This window comes from Microtus ochrogaster, chromosome 1, assembly GCF_000317375.1.
Source record: "Microtus ochrogaster isolate Prairie Vole_2 chromosome 1, MicOch1.0, whole genome shotgun sequence".
In the NCBI taxonomy this organism is placed as follows: Eukaryota; Metazoa; Chordata; class Mammalia; order Rodentia; family Cricetidae; genus Microtus; species Microtus ochrogaster.
Window position 1 is genome coordinate 40,955,461 of NC_022009.1, and position 20,070 is coordinate 40,975,530.

Consider the following 20,070-nt stretch of genomic DNA (forward strand, 5'->3'; position numbering starts at 1 on the left):
GAGCATTTATTGCTTCTACAGAGGACCAGGGTTCAATTCCTAGCACCCACAGTGGTTCACAACTGTCTGTAACTCCAGTCCCAGGGGTCTGATACCCTCTTCTGACATTTGCAGGTACTAGGCATTGCACGTACATGCAGGCAAAAATATTCATATACATAAATGAATCTAAAATAAAATATATACTTATTTGTTTTTTGTCACATTAAAAGTACTTAGATCATTTCTAGTTTTCAAAGATTTTGACCAAAATTGGATGAAAAAAAAAATGTTCCAATACATTGTATCTTTTATCTCTTATGAACAGGATTTAAGTAAAAATTTCCACTTTTTGTAACTGACCTGTTCTCCGTCAGAATCTGACTTCACTGCAGTTATGGTCAGCTCTAAAAGTCCCATGTCCATCACACGAACATAATCTAAAATTCAATACAATACTTACTGTAGGTTTTAAAAACTACTCATCTAACCAACATCTAACAGAAGTAGCCTCTGTTCAAAGTACACTGCAGGAGGCACTAGGGCTTGAAATGTAAGAGGACACAGACAGGCCCATCCTACTCACTGAGACTTCATCTGACATCTCGCTTGATTTTAGCTAGAACAAATGACTAAAGATTAACAGATAACTTAGGATATATAGAAAAACGTAGCTAATACCATAAGAACATTTTACCCTCAGCTGAAAAGCCAGTACCCACTGAATTCTGAAGATGTGTGCAGCAGTGCTCTCATTATTCTTTATTAATAAAAATTCAAGAGTCAGATATCAGAGAAGTATCCTGAAAGATCAGAGAAGCAGAAAAGCCACTAGTCCTCCCTACCTGCTGTTCCCTCCTCCAGAGAACCAGATCCCTCTCTGCCCTACCTTACTACTCTTGTCCTATCTGTCCTCAGACTTCCAAAATTCTGTGTTAATTTTGGTCAACTAGCCCTCTGACACCAAGCAAGCTTTATTTGTAAAAACATGTTGAAAACATCATACAACAGATGTAGCACACAATTACTACACATTTGAACATCCATTAAAAGTACCTCACAAGAACCCAGCTTTCCAACACTATTTCACATTTAAACTGATATAATATACTCACTCATACACACACACACACACACACGCATACGCTTATTCTGAACTCACCTCTATTCAGGTTTATAGTGACAGTGTTACACTTGTCAGATAGGAGTAAAGCAGCTTCATCCATGATGATTCTGGGGAAAGAAGATGAAACAGCATCTGAAAAACAGAGCTCTGAGCATCTTCAGGCATGTGTCACCCACAAACATGAGTGGGACCCAAAACATGCGTGAAGGTGCCAACACAACAGTAGTTAGGCTTTGGAGACAGGTTGGTTGTTTCAATAGATGCCCAAATCTGAAACATTTCCATTCCAAAGATAACACATATCTGATACTGAGAAATTGACCATAGGCTCTAAAAAGCCAACTGAGAATCTCAGGGATGAATTCCTTCCCTAAAACTAAAACACTGCAGAACGGAGAGATGCTCTCTTGATCAACTAACATCATCCTCCAACATCAGGTCAAATTAAATGATTGAGTAAGTGTCAAAAGCAACAACAACAAAAAACCTGAAATCCAGTAATAAGAGGAGCAGAGGGACATGGCCTTGAGGAAGGAAAAATGAGCAGCTCAGATGCTGCTGATTTAACAATTTTCCAAGCAAGTGGTGGTTTAGGTAAGGAAGCGCTGGTTACTACAACTGATGCGTTTGAACAGCAGCTGGTGCAAGATGAGTTCACAGGTACCTGAGAGTGGAAGAAGATTTATCCAAGGCAACGCTGCTAGAAATGCTGAATGTCTCAACAGTAAGAAGGGATCGGATTGGCAGGTGAAGGGGCCTGGCAAACAGAAGCATCAGGTTAGCAGCCGGATACAACAGGACTCTTCAAAACATACCTCCAATCACAAATAATCATAGGACTTCTGGAGGGTTTTGCTTTGGTTTTTCTTTTAGGTGTTTTGGTGACAGAATCTCAGTGTGTACCTCAGACGGGCTTCAAATGCGCACTCACTTACCTAAGCCTGGGGAGTGTGAGAATTGTAGGTGTGCAGTACCACAGTAGGCAGGATTGTACGTGTGCAGTACCACAGTAGGCAGGATTGTACGTGTGCAGTACCACAGTAGGCAGAATTGTACGTGTGCAGTACCACAGTAGGCAGGATTGTAGGTGTGCATCTCAAATACTAGTGTGCTTTAATTTTTATTACAGTTACTCATTTACATATTGTGTGTGTTTGTATGATGCCTGTGTGGAAGCCAGAGGACAACTTGGGAGAACTGGTTCTTCTCTTCCATGATGTGGGTCCCAGGGAATGAACTCGGGTTATCAGGCTTGGTGGCTCTAAAATCAAGTGTGTTTTAAATAAGACTCTACCTTGTTCCATTCATGGACTCACCTGTAATCAAGTGCACAGCTCCAAAGATGAACATGAAAAGTTGTAAATGAAGTTGGAGGGTTATATCCCAAAACAGGTTCATCAGCAATATTCAAGAAGTTTAAAATCTACAATCACAAAACATAAATACTTTAGAAGAAATGACATCTTGCTAGAATACATTTAACAAGTATATAACAAAGTGACTTAGGATGCTACAAGAAAATACAGCTGTTCTGAAGGGATTCATTTCAAAAGTGTGTGCACTCACATTAGGGAGGCCACAGAAAAGGAGAGATGCACTGAGTTACCATGATAAAAAAATCTCACTGTGTGTGTGTCTTTATCACAGCCTAGTGCTGTGTCCCTTAGATAACACAATTAAAATGCTAAAGTACTTGCTAAACTGGAATTTAAAATGAAGAGTCACATCTAATAACTGAATGTCACAGACACCGTAGAAAACCCCATCTTATATTTATGGCCAGACCATCCTAAACACACCCAGTCCCCTCTGATCTTGGAAGGTAAGCAGGGTTGGACTGCTTAGTGCTTAGTACCTGGATGGGAGAAAATACCATATATTAATACAATTAATAATTCATGAAAAAAACTAATTTTGTTAAAGACTACTTTTCAAAAGTCTGGTTTCCATGAGGTATGGATATATATGCCTACAATCCCAGCTACATAAGAGGTTGAGTCAAAAGGATCAAAAGTCCTAAGTTAGCCAAGAGCTACTTAGCAAAACCTTTCTCAAAATGCAAAACGGAAAGAGGGGAGGGAGGAAAGGAAGGTGAAGAGGAAAGAAAAAGAAAAAAGAGGAGGAGGGAGGAAAGCAGTGGCTGTGTAGCTTAGTGGTGGAGCACTTGCTTTATATGCTGGAGGCTCTGAGTGGGAGGGGTTATCTCTGGTTTCCTAAGAAACCCATTATGGGAAGGTAGAGGAATCTAGCTATTTTTTTTATACAATTCAATAAATTCTTTTTCTTTAATTTATCTTACTCAGTCTGAAAGCTAGGTCCTCTGCCACAACCTGTTCTTTCATACTCCCAAGTAAATGAAGAGGTTATGCTAAGTTGCTCCCTAGCCAAAGTGTGTATGTTCATTACAATTTATAACAGTTAGCAGAATTATAGCTGTGAAGTAGCAACAAAATAATTTCATGCTTTGGGGTCATCACAATGTGAAGAGCTGGTTTAAAGGGTCACAGCATAGGAAAGTTGAGAACCACTTCTCTAGTATAATGTATGTAGCAAAAGCTGCCCTATGCCAAATGATGTTTTTGTTGTAGCTATTCTCCAGATGTCTTTTTGGGAGTCATTAGCAGGGAGCACATGATTACTTGAAAGATATTTGAACAAATTAGATGTACTGTCAGTTTCAGACATTCAGCAGATACCTAAACAATATGAAGAAAAGTAGCCAGGGTGGTATATACACACATACACACACACATATATGTATATGTCTACGTATGTATATGTATGTGTGTATATGCATATACATGTGTACGCATATATATCTGTACCCCTACATATAAATTATATATATAATATATATGCATACGTGTGTGTGTGCGTGTGTGCGAGTCTGTACTCCTAATAGGCAGGCAGGCAGAGACTCAGGTAGTTAACATGTTTTCTAAATATTTTCATGAGAAGAGTAGAGTATTTTAAAAGCATTAAATAGATTCCAGGACAGGCTCCAAAGCCACAGAGAAACCCTGTCTCGAAAAAAACCAAAAAAAAAAAAAAAAAATAGAGAAAAAGACAAAAGCATAAAATTCAGTATTCATAAAGAACAGGTAGCTTCTGCTCAAAGTGAGTATCTTATCTACAATTCTTACATAAAAATAAACAATTTGATCAACCACGGAATCTTTTTAAAACACATGCCAGGGCCAACAAGAGAGCTTAGTGGGTAAAGGTTAAGCCTGGTGAAGCTGAGGAAAAGAGAATCAATTCCTGAAAGCTATCCGGACACAGTGGTATATGCACACGAGAGCACTACCCTCCTCCCTCCACAGAAACACTGTGGTATATGCACACGAGAGTACTACCCTCCTCCCTCCACACACACACCAAACGTTTAGTAGCAAACAAACAAAAATTTAGAAAAATGTTTCAATGAGCAGTAGAGCACTCAGCAAGAGTGAAGCCCTAGGTTTGGTCCCAGGCATGGGGAAAAAAAAGTAAATAGGTAGATAGAAAGATAGCCAGACAGACAGACAAAAAGAATATTTTGAACACTAACTCTACTCTATAAGGAGAGTTCAACAGAACATTAATTGCAGAAATTCTGGTAAAATGGCCTGAGGCAAAGTCATACTAATGGCCTGGGGACAAGGTGGTCCTTAAAGGGTTTCTGATTTTCAGCACTCAATACACCTCTGGCTGCTCCTCCAGGCTGGGCATTCCACAGACCTTCCTCTTCTTGAATGACACAAACAGCAACACTGTCATTGAGAAGTTATAGGGAAGTCACCTGCCTTCTGGGTGAGGAGTCTATTTCTGAAGGAGGGCAGTTACACACCATGTGTGCTCATCATAGTTCACCAAGGTGAACATTCACGACTGTAAATGCTGTCAGAGGACATGACGGAAGTGACAGCTCTTACCTGCTCGTGCCAACTGAGTCCAGTCGGCAGCATTCTGTGCTGTAGAGTGGCTCCTTTCAGCCCCACGGCCACAAGGAACTCCTGTTCCACGGGACACATAAAGACCACATTAATCCATAGAATCCCAACTGGAGCACTGCTACTTCTAAGTCACCATAGCTGGCAATCAAACCAACAGGAGCATTTAACAGTGTAAAGCACACACCTTCGTATTAGACTCGGATTTATCGGACTCTATCTTCACTGCCACTGAGAGCATATTCAAATTGTCTCCTCCAACACCATCAGAGGCAGCTCGGCTGAGACCGTCTTCTTCAGAGGAATAAATTGTAGGTTCCAACCAATGTGGGCGGGTTGAACTGGGCAACCGTGTCTCTGTAGCAAGAATGGCTCCATCTACTATGCCTAGATAGAGAGATACACATTGAGATAAAAACACCAAATGATCACTTGAAAATAGTTCTTTAATTGCTTTGATTTTCACAACTTAAAACAAAACTCTTTGTACAGATTGAGTATATTTTATCCAAAATGTTCACAATCAGAAGTATTTGGGATTTTGTGAGGAATGTTCACATCTACTAAATGAGATATTAAAAAGGGAATACAGTTCTGAACATGATTCATTTTGTGTTGTGCACTCCTTAGACAGCAGGCTCATCAAGGTCATTCATGCGATGTTTTTGTGCACCCATGCTTTGACAGTGCCCCACCTCAAGAGGTCAGGCACAGAATGTCTACTTGGGGCAGCACACCATCAAGGAGACATCGCAGATGTCAGGCACTTCTAAAAGGATTTCTAGGATACAGCCTATACTCTTTTGAGCCCTGTTGGGGGCACAGAGGTCCTTGCGCTCACAGATAAGCACCAGGAAATCCAGGAATGTTACACACGGGGCTGTCTCTTCAAAAGGACATATGTATGCCTGTTTTCTGCCCAGAAGGCCAGGACTGAAGTTATTAATAGTCCGATTACCTTTGTGCTATCTGTGTGACTGGAGACCACACCAGATACTCCTCAGGCCTTGATGACAACATGTTTACCATAGAATGCATCTTCATGGAAGAGGTAATACGCACTTTGAAAAAGTCCAATAAAATTATGCTTTAATTTTTATTGTGTACACAGGTATGTGTTACACCAGGAAACTATTTTCCAAATTACGCTGTACTCAAATATGTTTAAAATAAGCTGCCGGTATCAGACTCAAGAAGCTTGAGCTAAGACCTGCTGCTGAGTCATGCTGAACTGGACTTCCTTCTCATTACTCTGCTGGCCGTGGTGTTTGCAGAAACCCCACAGAGTCAGCATGTTTCTGGCAGCACAGTGTTCAAGAGACAGCATGGTAGTAACAGCCTACTTTTCTTTGTCAGCATTGGTATAACTGAGAGCAAAAACTTACAAAAAAGTCAAAAAATAAAAACTCAGATTCTAAAATGCTAGGAAAATAAAATTTTTCTATCCTTGTACCTAGTCAGGCAACCGCTCAAAATGTGGTAAATTTTAATCAGGTGTGGTAGAAGTGCACACCTATAGTCCTAGAACTTGGGAAGCTGAATTGAATCTCAAGTTCAGGATCACTGTTGGCTATATCGTGAGACCTTGTCTCCAAACAAACAAGAAGTTTTAATCTGTAAGTATGATTCTGGCAACAGAACCAGAATTCCCAACAGAAAATAATTTCTCACATCAAGGTTGTATTCTCAACAAGCTGTCTTTATCATATAGAAATTCAATTGCCAAACAGAAGAGAAGAAAATATATAATTGTCCTACCTTTGTGGTACAGACTGAGGCTGCTGGAATGTAGGCAGATGTAGTGCTTGTCATCGAAACCTTCGTATTTTGTCACACAAAATAATGAGCCACTGTTGAATTCTAACCAGAATTCACCATGCTTATTTTCCATCGGCTCACCATTATCTTGCTAACAAAAAGACCAGGAAAAAAAAAAAACATAAGTTACCTTTTTTTTTTCTTCCCCAAATTCCAGTACTGGAGATAGAACCTAAAATCCTGCACCCAGTTAGGTGGGTTTCTAGTCACTGAGCTGCAGGCTCCAACAACCATTTTTTTTTTTCGAGACAGGGTTTCTCTGTGGCTTTGGAGCCTGTCCTGGAACTAGCTCTGTAGACCAGGCTGGTCTCGAACTCACAGAAATCCGCCTGCCTCTGCCTCCCGAGTGCTGGGATTAAAGGCGCGCGCCACCATCGCCCGGCTCCAACAACCATTATTAAATGCAGAAAGGAAGAATGTTCCTTGGCATGCTTCTTCTGAATCTAACTTAGGAAAATCTCTCACATCACAAAAAGCAGCCTATTTCTTGTACTATTCAATACAGTGAGATTAAACACTGAATAATGTGTGTGGTATATAAACCCTCTGCAACAATGCTTGTACTTCACCCTATTTTAAAATGAGAAATAAAACATTACAGTTACTGCCCTCACTAAAAGAATTAGCACATGCTTTCCAAAGGAAATCCATACAGCCTTAGAATTAGCACATGCTTTCCAAAGGAAATCCATACAGCCTTAGACCAAAAACTGAAGCTAGCTCCCAATGTAGTGTGTTCTCTGGCATCTCAGAACACTGCCCCCCCCACTGCCACCACCACCACCGCCTTACCCCACTTCATTGCAGCAGACTGTGTAAACGTACCTTTACATCTGTGAACACTGCCATTAATCCATGATTGATACTCAGAAGGACTGAGAGGAAACTCTGAGAGTTCTTGTTCTGAGAGTCCAACTTTTTTTTCCTACGGGAACGATAGTTGGGATCAACAGCAGAAAAATACTGCAAAGTCTCTTCTTCAGATCCACTGTCTTCATCTACGCAGGGAAAAGACCTACTATTACAGATTCTGACAGCTAAGCAGGACAGCAGCTTAAAACGATCACAACAGTACTTTGTACTTTTACAGGACAGAACGACAGGGAGATATCTGGATCGCTCAAGTGAATTTCAAACATGTGCACGATCACACTGAAGATTTCACATCTGAGCAACAAAGCTCTTGTCAGAACAGACTCGGAAGTGCAGAGATAGTCATAGAAGTTATAGAACACAAACAGAAAACAAAGTCTGAGACACAGTTTAGATCCACAACCGGAAAGGGCTCCTACTCTGTTAATTTATAAATGAGGCACTTTATACCAGAGCAAAGGTAAGGTACATTACCATAGTGAACTGCAGATTTAAAGGGACTGAAGCTGTCTTTGCTGAAGGTGTTTATCAGCTGACTGGCTACCGAGAGCCCAATGCCATAGGAAATATTCTCAAGTGTCTCCACTGGTGAAGGAGCTGTTGGCTCCCAGAGAAGCAAGTCATTGAAGATCCTAGAAACACAAAGTGCAAAATGAACAGGAAACATCTACGGTGACGACAGACAAGAGAACCCCTTACAGGTCCATATGTGCTTACTGGTTCTAAATGGTGAAATGGAAATGATCGTGTGAAGGTGTTCTTAAAACAGAAAATATGTGCTTCCAATGGGAAAGCAAGACCAGGGAAAGGAATTTGAGATTAGACACCTGACCAGACACTCGCCTAGTGTCACCCATGTTCTAGACTCAAAGACCTGATCATAACTCTAAGTGTACTTTATTTTTTAAAGATTTATTTATTATGTGTACAGTGTTCGGCCTGCACACCAGAAGAGAATACCAGATCTCATTACAGATGGTTGTGAGCCATCTATAGTTTCTGGGAATTGAACTCAGGACTTCTGGGAGAGCAGTCAGTGCTTTTAACCTCTGAGCCATCTCTCCAGCCCTTTACTGTACCTTAAAAGAGGAAGCTATTTAATGATAAGAGCTGACAGCCAGGTATAGTGAAACAAGCCTTTAATCCTAAGGGGAAGAAGCAGTCTGTGGCTAGCCTGATCTACACAGCAAGTTCCAAACCAGCCAGAGCTGTATAATGAGACTGCCAAAAAACAAACAACAACAACAACAAAAAACCCACCTCCCAAATGACAGGAAGGCTGCTAAGATGCTATAAAGACCCTCTCAAAAGTCCTTCCCACCATTCCCAGGGACAGATGGGAGAATCACTATTCCCACTTTACCCATGAAGAAACCACCATATAAAGCTTAAGTCATCTTCCCAAGGCAACACAGCCAAGCAGAAGAAAAGCTGGTATGACATTCAAGATCAGGCCCAGCTTTCAATTCAATCCATTGTCTAGACTAGTATCTGAGATAGCTTTTTCCCAACAGACAGCTCAACTTCCCTGGGCAGAAGGCATGGGATAACGCATGACCACAAAAAGTGAGGAGAGATGCCTACCCCCAAAGAACACACTAGAAGAATCACAACTAGGCCCCAGCTGTGCTGCCTCTTCAGTAAATACTTACTGCTACAAAGACATGCTTCTGCTCAGCTTCAAGAAAACTGCAATTTCACAGCATTCTCTAGGTTTGCACCACAATCCCTCCTTCCCCTCATCTGCTTCCATCACAACACTGTAAGGCTGGACTCTTCCATGCCACCTCCGAGACTGCCAACACCACGGCCCTGAGAAGGACTTATGCCCAATTATCTCAGTCTGTGTAGACCAGCGGCTGTCACACAGCACATAGCTGGCAAGGAAAGGACGAGGTGATGACTCATGGAAGGACTGTAAAGTCCAGTGTGAATACCAGTCAAGGTGCCAAGACAAGAGGCAGCCCTCCCTCCCCCTGGAGGAAGCCAGCATGCAGCCAGCTGCAGAGCTCTGGAGGAGGGAGGTAGCACTGAACAGCTTGACTCACAGTGGGAAGTAGTGTTGTAAAAACACCAGGGTCACAGCACTGAAGGATGGCGCCCCTTATACACACTGACAGTTTATGTCCCCAACATTATGGTCTATTACAGGACAAAGAAGCCAAGGCCTTTGACAGAACGTTCTGGAATAAAGAAACACAAGAACTAATGCTAACACAGGATGGTGATCAAGGTTGGGAATAGTGTCAGACCTGCAATCCCAGTGCTTGGGAGGTGTGGCAGCGGAACTGAAAACCCAAGGCCAGCCTGAGCTATATAATGACACCTTGTCTAAATAAAGAAATATCAGAAACTTCTTATTGAGAGTTCTCTGAATTCAGGATTTTATGACAAAAAGAAAATTATGGTTATAAAAGAATAAAGAATACATGTTACATGATTTAAAAAAAGAAAAAGAAGAAGCCAAGGCTTCTGAGTCCAGAGCCTGGCCCGAGGCAGTGACTGTGAAGGATGAAGGCAAAGAAGCCTCCTCTCAGGACAGGCTCTCCTATGTCACACTTCCTGCATAGCTTAAATAAAACCAGCATGTGACCTGGGAGTTTCTCCCCCATCATGTTCCTACTGCTTTTCTTGCTTATATTTGGGTCTAAATAGTCTTTTTTTAGCTGTTTTTTTTTATTTTTTTTTTATTTTTTATTTGTTTATTATGTATACAGTATTCTTCCTGCAGGTCTCATTACAGATGGTTGTGAGCCACCATGTGATTGCTGGGAATTGAACTCAGGACCTTTGGAAGAGCAGGCAATGCTCTTAACCGCTGAGCCATCTCTCCAGCCCGGCTGTTTTTATTTTGAAACAGACTCTTATTAGGAAGCTTGGCTTTGAAATCATGAGCCTCTGCCTCAGCTTCCCTAGAGCCGGGATTACTGAAGTACGCCACAGCACCCAGTTGAAAAGGAACTTGCTGTTCTTTTAAAAATAAATAAATAAACAGGGCTGGTGAGATGGTTCAGCAGATAAACACACTTGCCACCAACCCTAACCTGAGTTCAATCCCTAGGATCCTCATGGTAGAAGGAAAGCCAACCTCCAGAGTTGTCCTCCTGCCTCACAAGGTCAAGTGACTAAGTCTGTGACCCAGAATCCCATTTCACTGTATTTGCTGGGTAGGTGTGTTGAAGTACTTAAAACACAATAAATTAAAATTTTGTTTACAAAATGTATAAGTAAAACTGGAAAAACCTAAGTAGCTGCCTTCTGAATTCTGAGAAGAGGAGACACTTTCTGAACAGTGACTGAGAACCTAACTGCACCAGTACCTGCCGGCCTGCTGCTCAGATCTGCTAGGGCCCTTCATGCCAGTGCATGTCTGAAAAGGCAGCACTTTTCACACTGTGCAGTATCAGCAATCAAACTAGTACCCAAAATATGTGCATTATGCTGGTTGTCATTGCTGTTAGGGAGTTTGGTTGTTTTTGTTTGGTTAGTTTTTAGGGGTTTTTTTGGACAGGATTTCTCTGTGTAGCCCTGGCTGTCCTAGAACTCACTTTGTAGATCAGGCTGGTCTTGAACTCAGAGATCCAACTGCCTCTGCCTTCTGAGTGCCGGGATTAAAGGCAGACACCACAACACCTGGCTGTTCGGGAGTTCTTGATGGTGGTGTTACTGTTGTTGTTGTTTTTTTTTTGTTTTGTTTTTTTGGTTTTTTCGAGACAGGGTTTCTCTGTGGTTTTGGAGCCTGTCCTGGAACTAGCTCTGTAGACCAGGCTGGTCTCAAACTCACAGAGATCCACCTGCCTCTGCCTCCCGAGTGCTGGGATTAAAGGCATGCGCCACCACCGCCCGGCCATAGGCACCAGGCACAAGTTGGGAGTCAGCTAAAATAGCAGGGCAAAATGAAACAGCTCCAAGGACAATGTCACCAGCATGTAACATAATACCAAAGTGAGAAGAAGGCAGAAGTGCTTGGAAGTGGTCACGCAATTCAAACTCACCTGTTATACAGCTTCTCGTAAAAGTTTTTATTGGGCAGTGTCATGTGAACATTTGGTAGCAGAAGTTCCAGCACATAGTGGGAATTGCTGATGGCTTTATCCTGAAACTCTGTCATCTCTGCAGGGTCTCCTGGCATCACCATCTAAAACAGAGTAGTTTAGTATGAGAAAAAGCATCAAAGAAGCAATCTACGTTTAAAACAGTAGCAGCATTTTTTAAACTACTATAACATTTACCATAAACATAACCTTTATCTAGGGAGAATATACATCAAGAAAAATAGAAATCAATCTAGGATCAAACTAGCACAAAACACACGGATTATCTTTATTGTCGTTACTGCTCTTGTTGCTGTTATTTCCTGCTGATGATGTACAACAGGGTCTTGCGATGTCCCCAATCTGGCTTCAAACTTGCTATCCTCCTGCATCCACCTCCCAAGTGCTAGAATTACAGCATTCTTTCATAAAGACCTGGCCACGTAGAGTGGCATAGGCCTGTGATCCCACAGAGGCAAGAGGATCACAAGTTCAAAACTAACCTAAGACACAAAGAGAAAAGGAGGGAAAAGAGGAGGAGAAGAGGGGAAGTGTCTATTGGAGGCTGGGATAATTACCCTGGAGTGTTCATCACACTTTTACCTGCTCATTCTCAAACATTACTCTACGAGAGGAAAAGGGAGATGGGGCTGGTCGCCTCAGGTCACAGACATCTTTTAGGGAATGAGCCCCTCCTTCTTCCTCTTCCTGGTAGTGACCATCACTCTCTTCCTCTTCTTCAGCTGCTATTCTCTCCAAAATGGAATGCATGGCTGGTGGGTTTATTTTCAGTACCATTCTGATCACAAAGATGATTTGAAAAATCAAGATGTAAATATAAACAGCAACATTATTACTTTTATGCAAATTTACAGAATGAACACTGATTAAATGTTAATACTACCAGACTAACTTATAAAGCCTATGCCTGCTGTAACCCACTTATGAACAGGCAGTATATATACATAACTCAGCATAGAACTCAAATAACTAAATAAATGAAGGACATTAGCAGTGTATTCTTGGCTAACTGAAAGTCTGACTTTTGGAAAATTCCATTACACTCTTGCATTTGCTTACCTTGGCCAGTCAAAGTCATCTGATGATGCTGTGTCTCCATCAACTCCACCAGACACATGGAAAAACTTGATAGATGGCTCCCCCTTCTCCTCCTGAAATGACCCTATGGAACAGAGATGGTGTGACTGCAATGTGCTCCTTCCCAAATGATGCAGACAAGATCATTCAGAGCTCTCCAAACCAGGGTATTATCCACACACCCTCACACTATACATCACTCATTCATTTCTTTCTGCTGTAATGTGGCCTGTGCTAGGCAGAATGTGCAGATAAAGATACCAGTTTTTATTCAAACTAAAATTCTTGACTAGTATTTAGTGTGTAAGATATGTAGTTATAATATAGCAAATGTCAGTCACTACCTACTGAGTACTGATTTCCTTGTGTGCATTTGAGAGTATCAGGTAACTTCTTATCACTCACCATCTTATTCCTTTGAGGGAGATGCTCACACTATTTTTTTTTTTTTTTTTTAGCTAAGCTGGCAGCCAGTAAGCCCCAGGGACCACTTTCTATCCCCAAGCACTGTGGCTTCAGGCACATATGAGGGTGACCTTGCTCATCTTGTTACGTGAGTGTTGGGATCTGAACTTGTGTCTTCATGGTTTTTACAACAAGTCCTCTTAACCACTGAGCATCTCTCCAGACCCAAATTATTTCTTCACAGAAGAAAAGTTTGTGGCTTGGAGCTATATCTCAGAGGCAGAGCAATTGCCCAGCATTCAGGGCCCTGAATTCAGTCTGCAGCGTGGGTAGAAAAAAGAACAAAGAAAAGCTTATTACCACGGTAAACATAAGGACACAAGTATACTCTGGTGTGTGCTCTGTACATGCAAAGTAACTCCACCACACTGGCTTCTTATAGTTTTCCTCTAAATCAGAGAGCTTCACGTCCACAGAGATAAGGAATGGCAGAGTGTACCTAAACATCCTCTCATGAAGCAGTCACTGGCAAATGCTATTTAAGTATCTCCAAAAACTTGTCCAACTCCGAGATCAGAGCAGACAAGGGAAACTTTTAAAGTCTGAGGTGTGAGTCCCCTCACTAGTATCAGAGGGCAGAGGCAGGGGCTGAGTTGCCACACACCCTGTTCATTAACCCACACAGACACAGAATATACCAGATCTTAAGTGTCACAGGAGTGAGTTAGTGTGGTGACTGAGAACACAGGCTCTGGTGTCAGATTGGTCTTTACTAACCCTGAGCTGAGAAACACATCCTCTTCAGCCCACGGGTCAGTAAATCTAACACATGGTGGGAACAACTAAAGGAAACGACAGAATGTATGTGACCCGCTCAGCACAGGACCCAGCAGAGAGTAGCGTGCAGGCTATCCAGCCTCTATCAGCACACAGTAAGTAAAAAGCAATGCTACAAAAGGCTAACACTGCATTCCTTCAGAAAATAAGAACTTCATCAGAGCAAATCAATCATTGTGCTGCATCTTTTTTGTTTGCTTGTTTCTTTTTGAGACAGGGTTTCTCTGTGTAGCCCTGGCTGTCCTGGAACTCACTTTGTAGACCAGGCTGATCCAAACTCACTTAGATTCGCCCGCCTCTACCCCCTGAGAACTGGGACTAAAGGCGTGAGCTACCACCATGCCTGCCTCGCAGTGTCTCTTTTTTAACTATACTGTATCTCTCTCTCCACACAGTTCTGGGGGAAAGCTGCTGCTCTATTTTCTAAGTGTTCCCAAGTTTGACATCTTGGGTGCTGTCAGGAGTAGTGTTCCGCACAGAGTCTTCTCCCTGCTAGTGCGTTCAGTCTTACCAGTTAGCTCTCTAAAAGTCAGTTCCAGTTTAGTTTGTTCTGGGGTGGATCCTCCCACAAACTCCGTCTGAGACTCCAGATCTGTGAATGCTAAATGGAGGGTCTCCTTCTGAAGTGACTTCTTAAACCAGGGTCCTCTCTCCTGGTCTGACCGAAGGTCAGGAATGGGAAAGCGAACAGAAAGATGCAGCGCTGGGGTGGCAACTTGTACAGACACCCGACGATTCGCAGGACTGTGAGAGTCATCTAGAAACACTTCAGTGAAAGCTTTATGCTGAAAGACATAAATCACAGCAGCGCTTAGCATTTCCGCAAATACTATCATTGCTCCCCTACATGCCACAATGCATCCAGACACAAGTGAAAAACCACTACTGTATAATGAAGCTTCAAATGAAACAGCTATTGCCCAAATCAAAACTGCTGAGGCAATAGCTGAATCTTCATACAAAAATAAGTAAAAAGAAAGACACTATAGATCCCTACACATCTTACCATAAACTAAAAAGAAAAGGTGTGAACCAGCCTACTACCAAATCCAATAAAATTAAAAATCAGTACCATACTCAACACTCAGTTTGAAGAATCTGCCCATTTTAGGCTGCCCTAAGGGCCCATATGAACTCACACGACTGCTGCCATATCAAAGACCAGTCTTACTCCTCTGCTTCCAGGCCTATGATCAGAGCAGGGCACACGAAGGTTCCAAGTGTTCACCAAATGACTCCTGAGTCCCCACATACACCAGTTAAAATCATGCCATTCAAATAGAAGTTAATTTTTAATTTTCCCTTTCTTCTCTAAAGTTAGAAGCCAGCATTTTCACAGATCTATTCTATCTCATCCCTATTGAACTTCTTGACACAAATTCTAATCTCATACTAAAGAAAACTAGGGATGGGACTGAAGAGATGGTTAAGAGCACTGACTGTTCTTCCAGAGGAGCTGGGTTCAATTCCCAGCACCCACATGGCAGCTTACAGCTGTCTGTAACTACCATTCCAGGAGATCTGACAACCTTACACAGACAGGCATACATGCAGGCAAAATATCAAGACACATAAAATAAAAACAAATTTTTAAGAAAATAAAACCAAGGATAATAAGGTCATCCCAACACAGCCAAGGTTAACAGCAAATAGAGACTGGCCTATACACTTAAGAATGCTGCTTTAGTCTAAACACCAGGAACGATGGGTAAAACAGGCAGGAAATAAAATGTCTCTGCGCCTTTCCTTCTTGTCTTTTTAGATTGAATCTCATGTTTCCTAAGTGTGTTCCAAATGACAGCCTCCTGTTTGAGCCCCAGAGCAGATCTGATCATGGGCACTCACTGCTGTGTTGATTCCTTTCCCCTAAAGCTGCCTCTCAGGCTGGGCCTGGTTCTACAGGCCACACATTCAAACTCCCAATGTGCTAATACAAGTCCATGCCACATAGCAGAGCTGAGCAAAGTAATACAATGCGATGCCAATCACTCTCCATTCTCAAAAGCAGACCTGTGCTACCTAGCTTTACTTTTTACACCATTCGAGTTTATGGAATGTATGAAAATAAGACTTCATGAATATGTTACAGTATTCTCCAAGTCCAATCCCATTGTCAACTGATGGGCCTAGTCATTCTTCTGCACATCATCTTTTTCTGCATGTACAGTTTAACATTAGTCTAAGGAAAGTGAGACAGAGTGGAGCATGCCCTAAGTTTCCTGCTGGGAAGGCTGAGACAGGAAAAACACAAGTTCCCGGCTGACCAACCTGAGCTAACAATGAGATGCTATCTCAGAAGGTTAAAAAAAAAAGTTTGCATGGAAAAACATTCTATTTCTCACTTAATCCTTCCTGCAGAGCCTTCTTCATGCAGCTGATACCACACAGCATACCTTGTTAGAAATAAAACAGGAAATGTCTTCCAGTAAAATTACCAAACCTTACCTGGTTCTCATCAAGGCAAAGAAGTAGCATTGTTGAGCTAGGTGGTGTACACTATGACCCCAGCTCTAGGGAGGTAGAGGCAGAAGGATCAAGAGTTCAAAGTCTTCCCTTGGCTACATATCAAGTTTTAGGTCAGAACTGCACAAGAAATTTAAGAGTAATTTTTAAGCCCAGCATGGTGGTGCACACCTTTAATCCTAGCACTCAAAAGGCAGAGGCAGGCAGATCTCTGAATTCGAGGCTAACCTGATCTACACAGTGAGTTCCAGGATAGCCAGGGCTATGCAGAGATGCTGTCTCAAAAAGTAAAAATAATTTTTAAATGTCTACTTTTTACTATTGTAAGTAATATTGCTCTGACATAGTCTATTTAATCTATTAGGACTTTTCTCAGAAATCCCAATAAGCACATGCTTATGTGCAACGTCTACATACTTACCAAACTAACATGCTTATTATATGATGCATACATGTGCGAGGCCATCATCTCTACTGTGGTGAGTTTTTGTGGTTGAAGCAAGGAATTTAGCCTATCCACGATACTGATATCCAGCTCACAACACACTGGATTTAATTTAATTTGTAATTCCGCTTTCTGAGGAACTGAACTCAGTCTTGCTTGATTACCCTTTAAAAAAAACCACACACACACAATTATTAACAAAACTATAAAACTTAACAATTGTGACAAAAAAATCCCAAAACAATCTGCAGTGGTAGCCACAGGGAGGACTCACCTGGGGTCCTCTAGTCTCAGAGTGCTTATAGTAAAGCTGAAGACACACGGGGAGGTGGGCATCAGTCCCTTCTTTGGAATGGAACGTTAGGAGCTTAAAGACAAGGATGGAGATGAGTTAAAGCTAGGGCATTAAGCTGCAATCGATCATGGAAATCTACAGAAGCAGTACTGAGGTGAGAGGAGCTCTCTGAAGTCAGAAAAGCTGGCCCCAAACTTCATTTCTGCCTCTTTCTAGCAATGTAAATCTCACTCAAGCAGCAAACTTCTGTGAGCCTCAGCTCCTCATCTGAAGCAAGGGTTCAAACTGATCAATAGCTAAGAAAAAACTTTAAAACAAAATAAAATGGCAGGCTCATAACCTGTCTGCCTCCTCAGATAACTCTCATTTCATTTCAAATAATTACTAGATTCATTGAATAACCTTGAACGACATACTTTAAAATTTGTCTCAACAATCACAACAATAAAACACTAACACTCTTTGTGATGCTGGTATGCTCTAAAGAAAACTGTTATTATTCATTCGATTCTTAAAAAAGCAAAGCAAATCTAAAAATCATCCAAGGGAGTATCCAACATTTACCTCTGTGTAGTGGGGAGGGACAGAATGAAAATCTGTTGGGAATAGACACTCCAAAAACTCCATTTGCTCAATCGACATGTCGGTGCTAAAATGGCGGGAAGCTGACCTTTGCCTCTGCTCATAGGACACTTTGATGCCAGTGCCTATAAATCTACCATAAAAAAGAAAGAAGCATTTAAAAGTCTCCACAAGCTTCTAAATTAAACAATATACATAAGCAGAGAGCAACATGCAAATGTTAGTATAATAATTATATGCTTATTCTACCAAATTCAAGCTGCTAGTAATCATTAATATCCCTAAGGACATGAGCTTCACATTTCCTATTCCTTAGCATCTCTACTGTGGGGAATTTCCCAGGATGCCTGTATTGCCCAACACTGCTCTTCCTTCTTCGACACTCCAAACTTATCCTGCAGTGGATAAAATCTCAGACCGGGACAGGCATCATGGCACACACACGCCTTTAACGCCAGCACTTGGGAGGCAGAGGTAGATGGATGTCTAGAGCCTACACAGAGTCAGTTCCAGGCCAGCCAGGGTTAGGCAGCAAAACTGTGCCTTAAAACAAAACAACTTAAAAAAAATTGCAGATCTGTAAAATGTATGAAATGGAGTCTTAAAACTATCTAAAAACATCATTCAAGCTGGGCATAGTGGCAAACACCCGAAATCCCAGTACTCTGGAAGATGAGACAGGAAGACCATGAGTTTGAGACTGGTATTTTTTACAGTTGAGACTATCCCAAAAACCAAGGACCAACAATGATGCAGAACTTTAAAACTTCAGTTGATGGGGTTCACGGTTTTTGTGTCATATTTTCTACTTGCAAATAATTGGAGATTTGACAAAACTGAGGGAAAAAGGTTCTTACAATGTAATTTGAAGTACTATGGTCCTAACATGTAAAGCATCTTTTGATGGTGGTCAAAAACTACTTCACATGTTAATTTTAACACTCCAGAAAATTTACATTAAAATTACCTTGAGCTAGGGGTAAGGGTTTAGGTCACTTGGTAGAGCACTAGCCTTGCATGCATGAAGCCCTGGGTCCAACCCCCACCACTGCCTAAAGCCAAGCATGGCAGCTTACACCCATCATCTCATAAGGTAGAGGCACAAGGACAGAGAGGAATTCAGGGTTATCTGAGGCTGCCTGAAAGTTTGAGGCCAGACTGGACTATATATCATGAGATCCTGTCTCCAAAAACAAGCATTCTCTAAAATACAAATTTTCTTTGCCTCATTATACAAAATATCACAGATCACCATTTATATTAAAATAAAACAGTTTTTTTTTTTTTTTTTTGGTTTTTCGAGGCAGGGTTTGGAGCCTGTCCTGGAACTAGCTCTTGTAGACCAGGCTGGCTTCGAACTCCCAGAGATCCGCCTGCCTCTGCCTCCCAAGTGCTGGGATTAAAGGCGTGCGCCACCACCGCCAGGCTAAAATAAAACAGCACGTGCATGTTAACCCTATAGTATCCAATTTAGTCAGCCCATCTATTAGGGCTCAACTCATGAGGGCTCACGGTTTTAAGAATCAGCAGAGTCTGGCAGTGGTGGTGCACACCTTTAATCCCAGCACTCTGGAAGCAGAGGCAGGTGAATGTCAATGAGTTTGAGGCCAGCCTGGTCTACAGAGTGAGTTCCAGGATAGCCAGGACTGTTTCACAGAAACCTATCTTGAAAAGCAAAAAAAAAAAAAAAAAAAAAAATCATTTGAACACTCAGCCCAGGCCTGGTATTGCTACCCACCTCTCATGGCCTAGCACCAGCCTTTCCCAAGCCCTCCTCATCAGTACCACTCTCGGCACAGCACCATCTCTGCCACTGCCAGTGCCCCAAGAACCATTTCCATCATTTCAATAGTGATAGCAGGGATGGTGGCAAATGTGCTAAGACAAACTAGCAAGAACAGGGAGGGAGCTGGGCATTTGTGGCGCACACCTTTAATTCTAGCACTTTAATTCTAGACAGAGGCAGTGAGTTCAAGGCCAGTCTGGTCTATAAGCCAGTTACACCACAGAGAAACCCCGCCTCAAAAAAAAAAAAAAAAAACAAAACACACAAACACACACACCAAAGGAAAAAAAAAAACAGGGAGGAAGCTACAACCCATCTAGATCTATATCTGCATCATTCTCACACTATTCAATGTGAAGGAGAGACCCTATGGTATCTTTGTAGTACTGCAGTAAAT

General features: G+C 41.8%; 1 protein-coding gene across 2 annotated transcripts in view; it reads right to left on the bottom strand.

Annotated features, from left to right (window-relative positions):
- Atg2b (autophagy related 2B) overlaps positions 1-20,070 on the bottom strand; it is a 79,897-nt gene that overhangs the window by 31,609 nt on the left and 28,218 nt on the right. For both annotated transcript variants that reach the window (XM_005343521.3, XM_026781005.1), the window contains 16 exons: positions 17,870-18,020; positions 17,285-17,377; positions 16,987-17,175; positions 14,614-14,887; positions 12,843-12,945; positions 12,366-12,561; positions 11,724-11,866; positions 8,203-8,360; positions 7,681-7,853; positions 6,796-6,946; positions 5,225-5,424; positions 5,020-5,100; positions 2,422-2,528; positions 1,770-1,862; positions 1,142-1,212; positions 343-419 (listed from right to left, as the gene is read on the bottom strand). In XM_005343521.3, the coding sequence (XP_005343578.1) occupies positions 343-419; positions 1,142-1,212; positions 1,770-1,862; positions 2,422-2,528; positions 5,020-5,100; positions 5,225-5,424; positions 6,796-6,946; positions 7,681-7,853; positions 8,203-8,360; positions 11,724-11,866; positions 12,366-12,561; positions 12,843-12,945; positions 14,614-14,887; positions 16,987-17,175; positions 17,285-17,377; positions 17,870-18,020 (2,260 nt within the window). The remainder of the gene's footprint in view (positions 1-342; positions 420-1,141; positions 1,213-1,769; positions 1,863-2,421; positions 2,529-5,019; positions 5,101-5,224; positions 5,425-6,795; positions 6,947-7,680; positions 7,854-8,202; positions 8,361-11,723; positions 11,867-12,365; positions 12,562-12,842; positions 12,946-14,613; positions 14,888-16,986; positions 17,176-17,284; positions 17,378-17,869; positions 18,021-20,070) is intronic.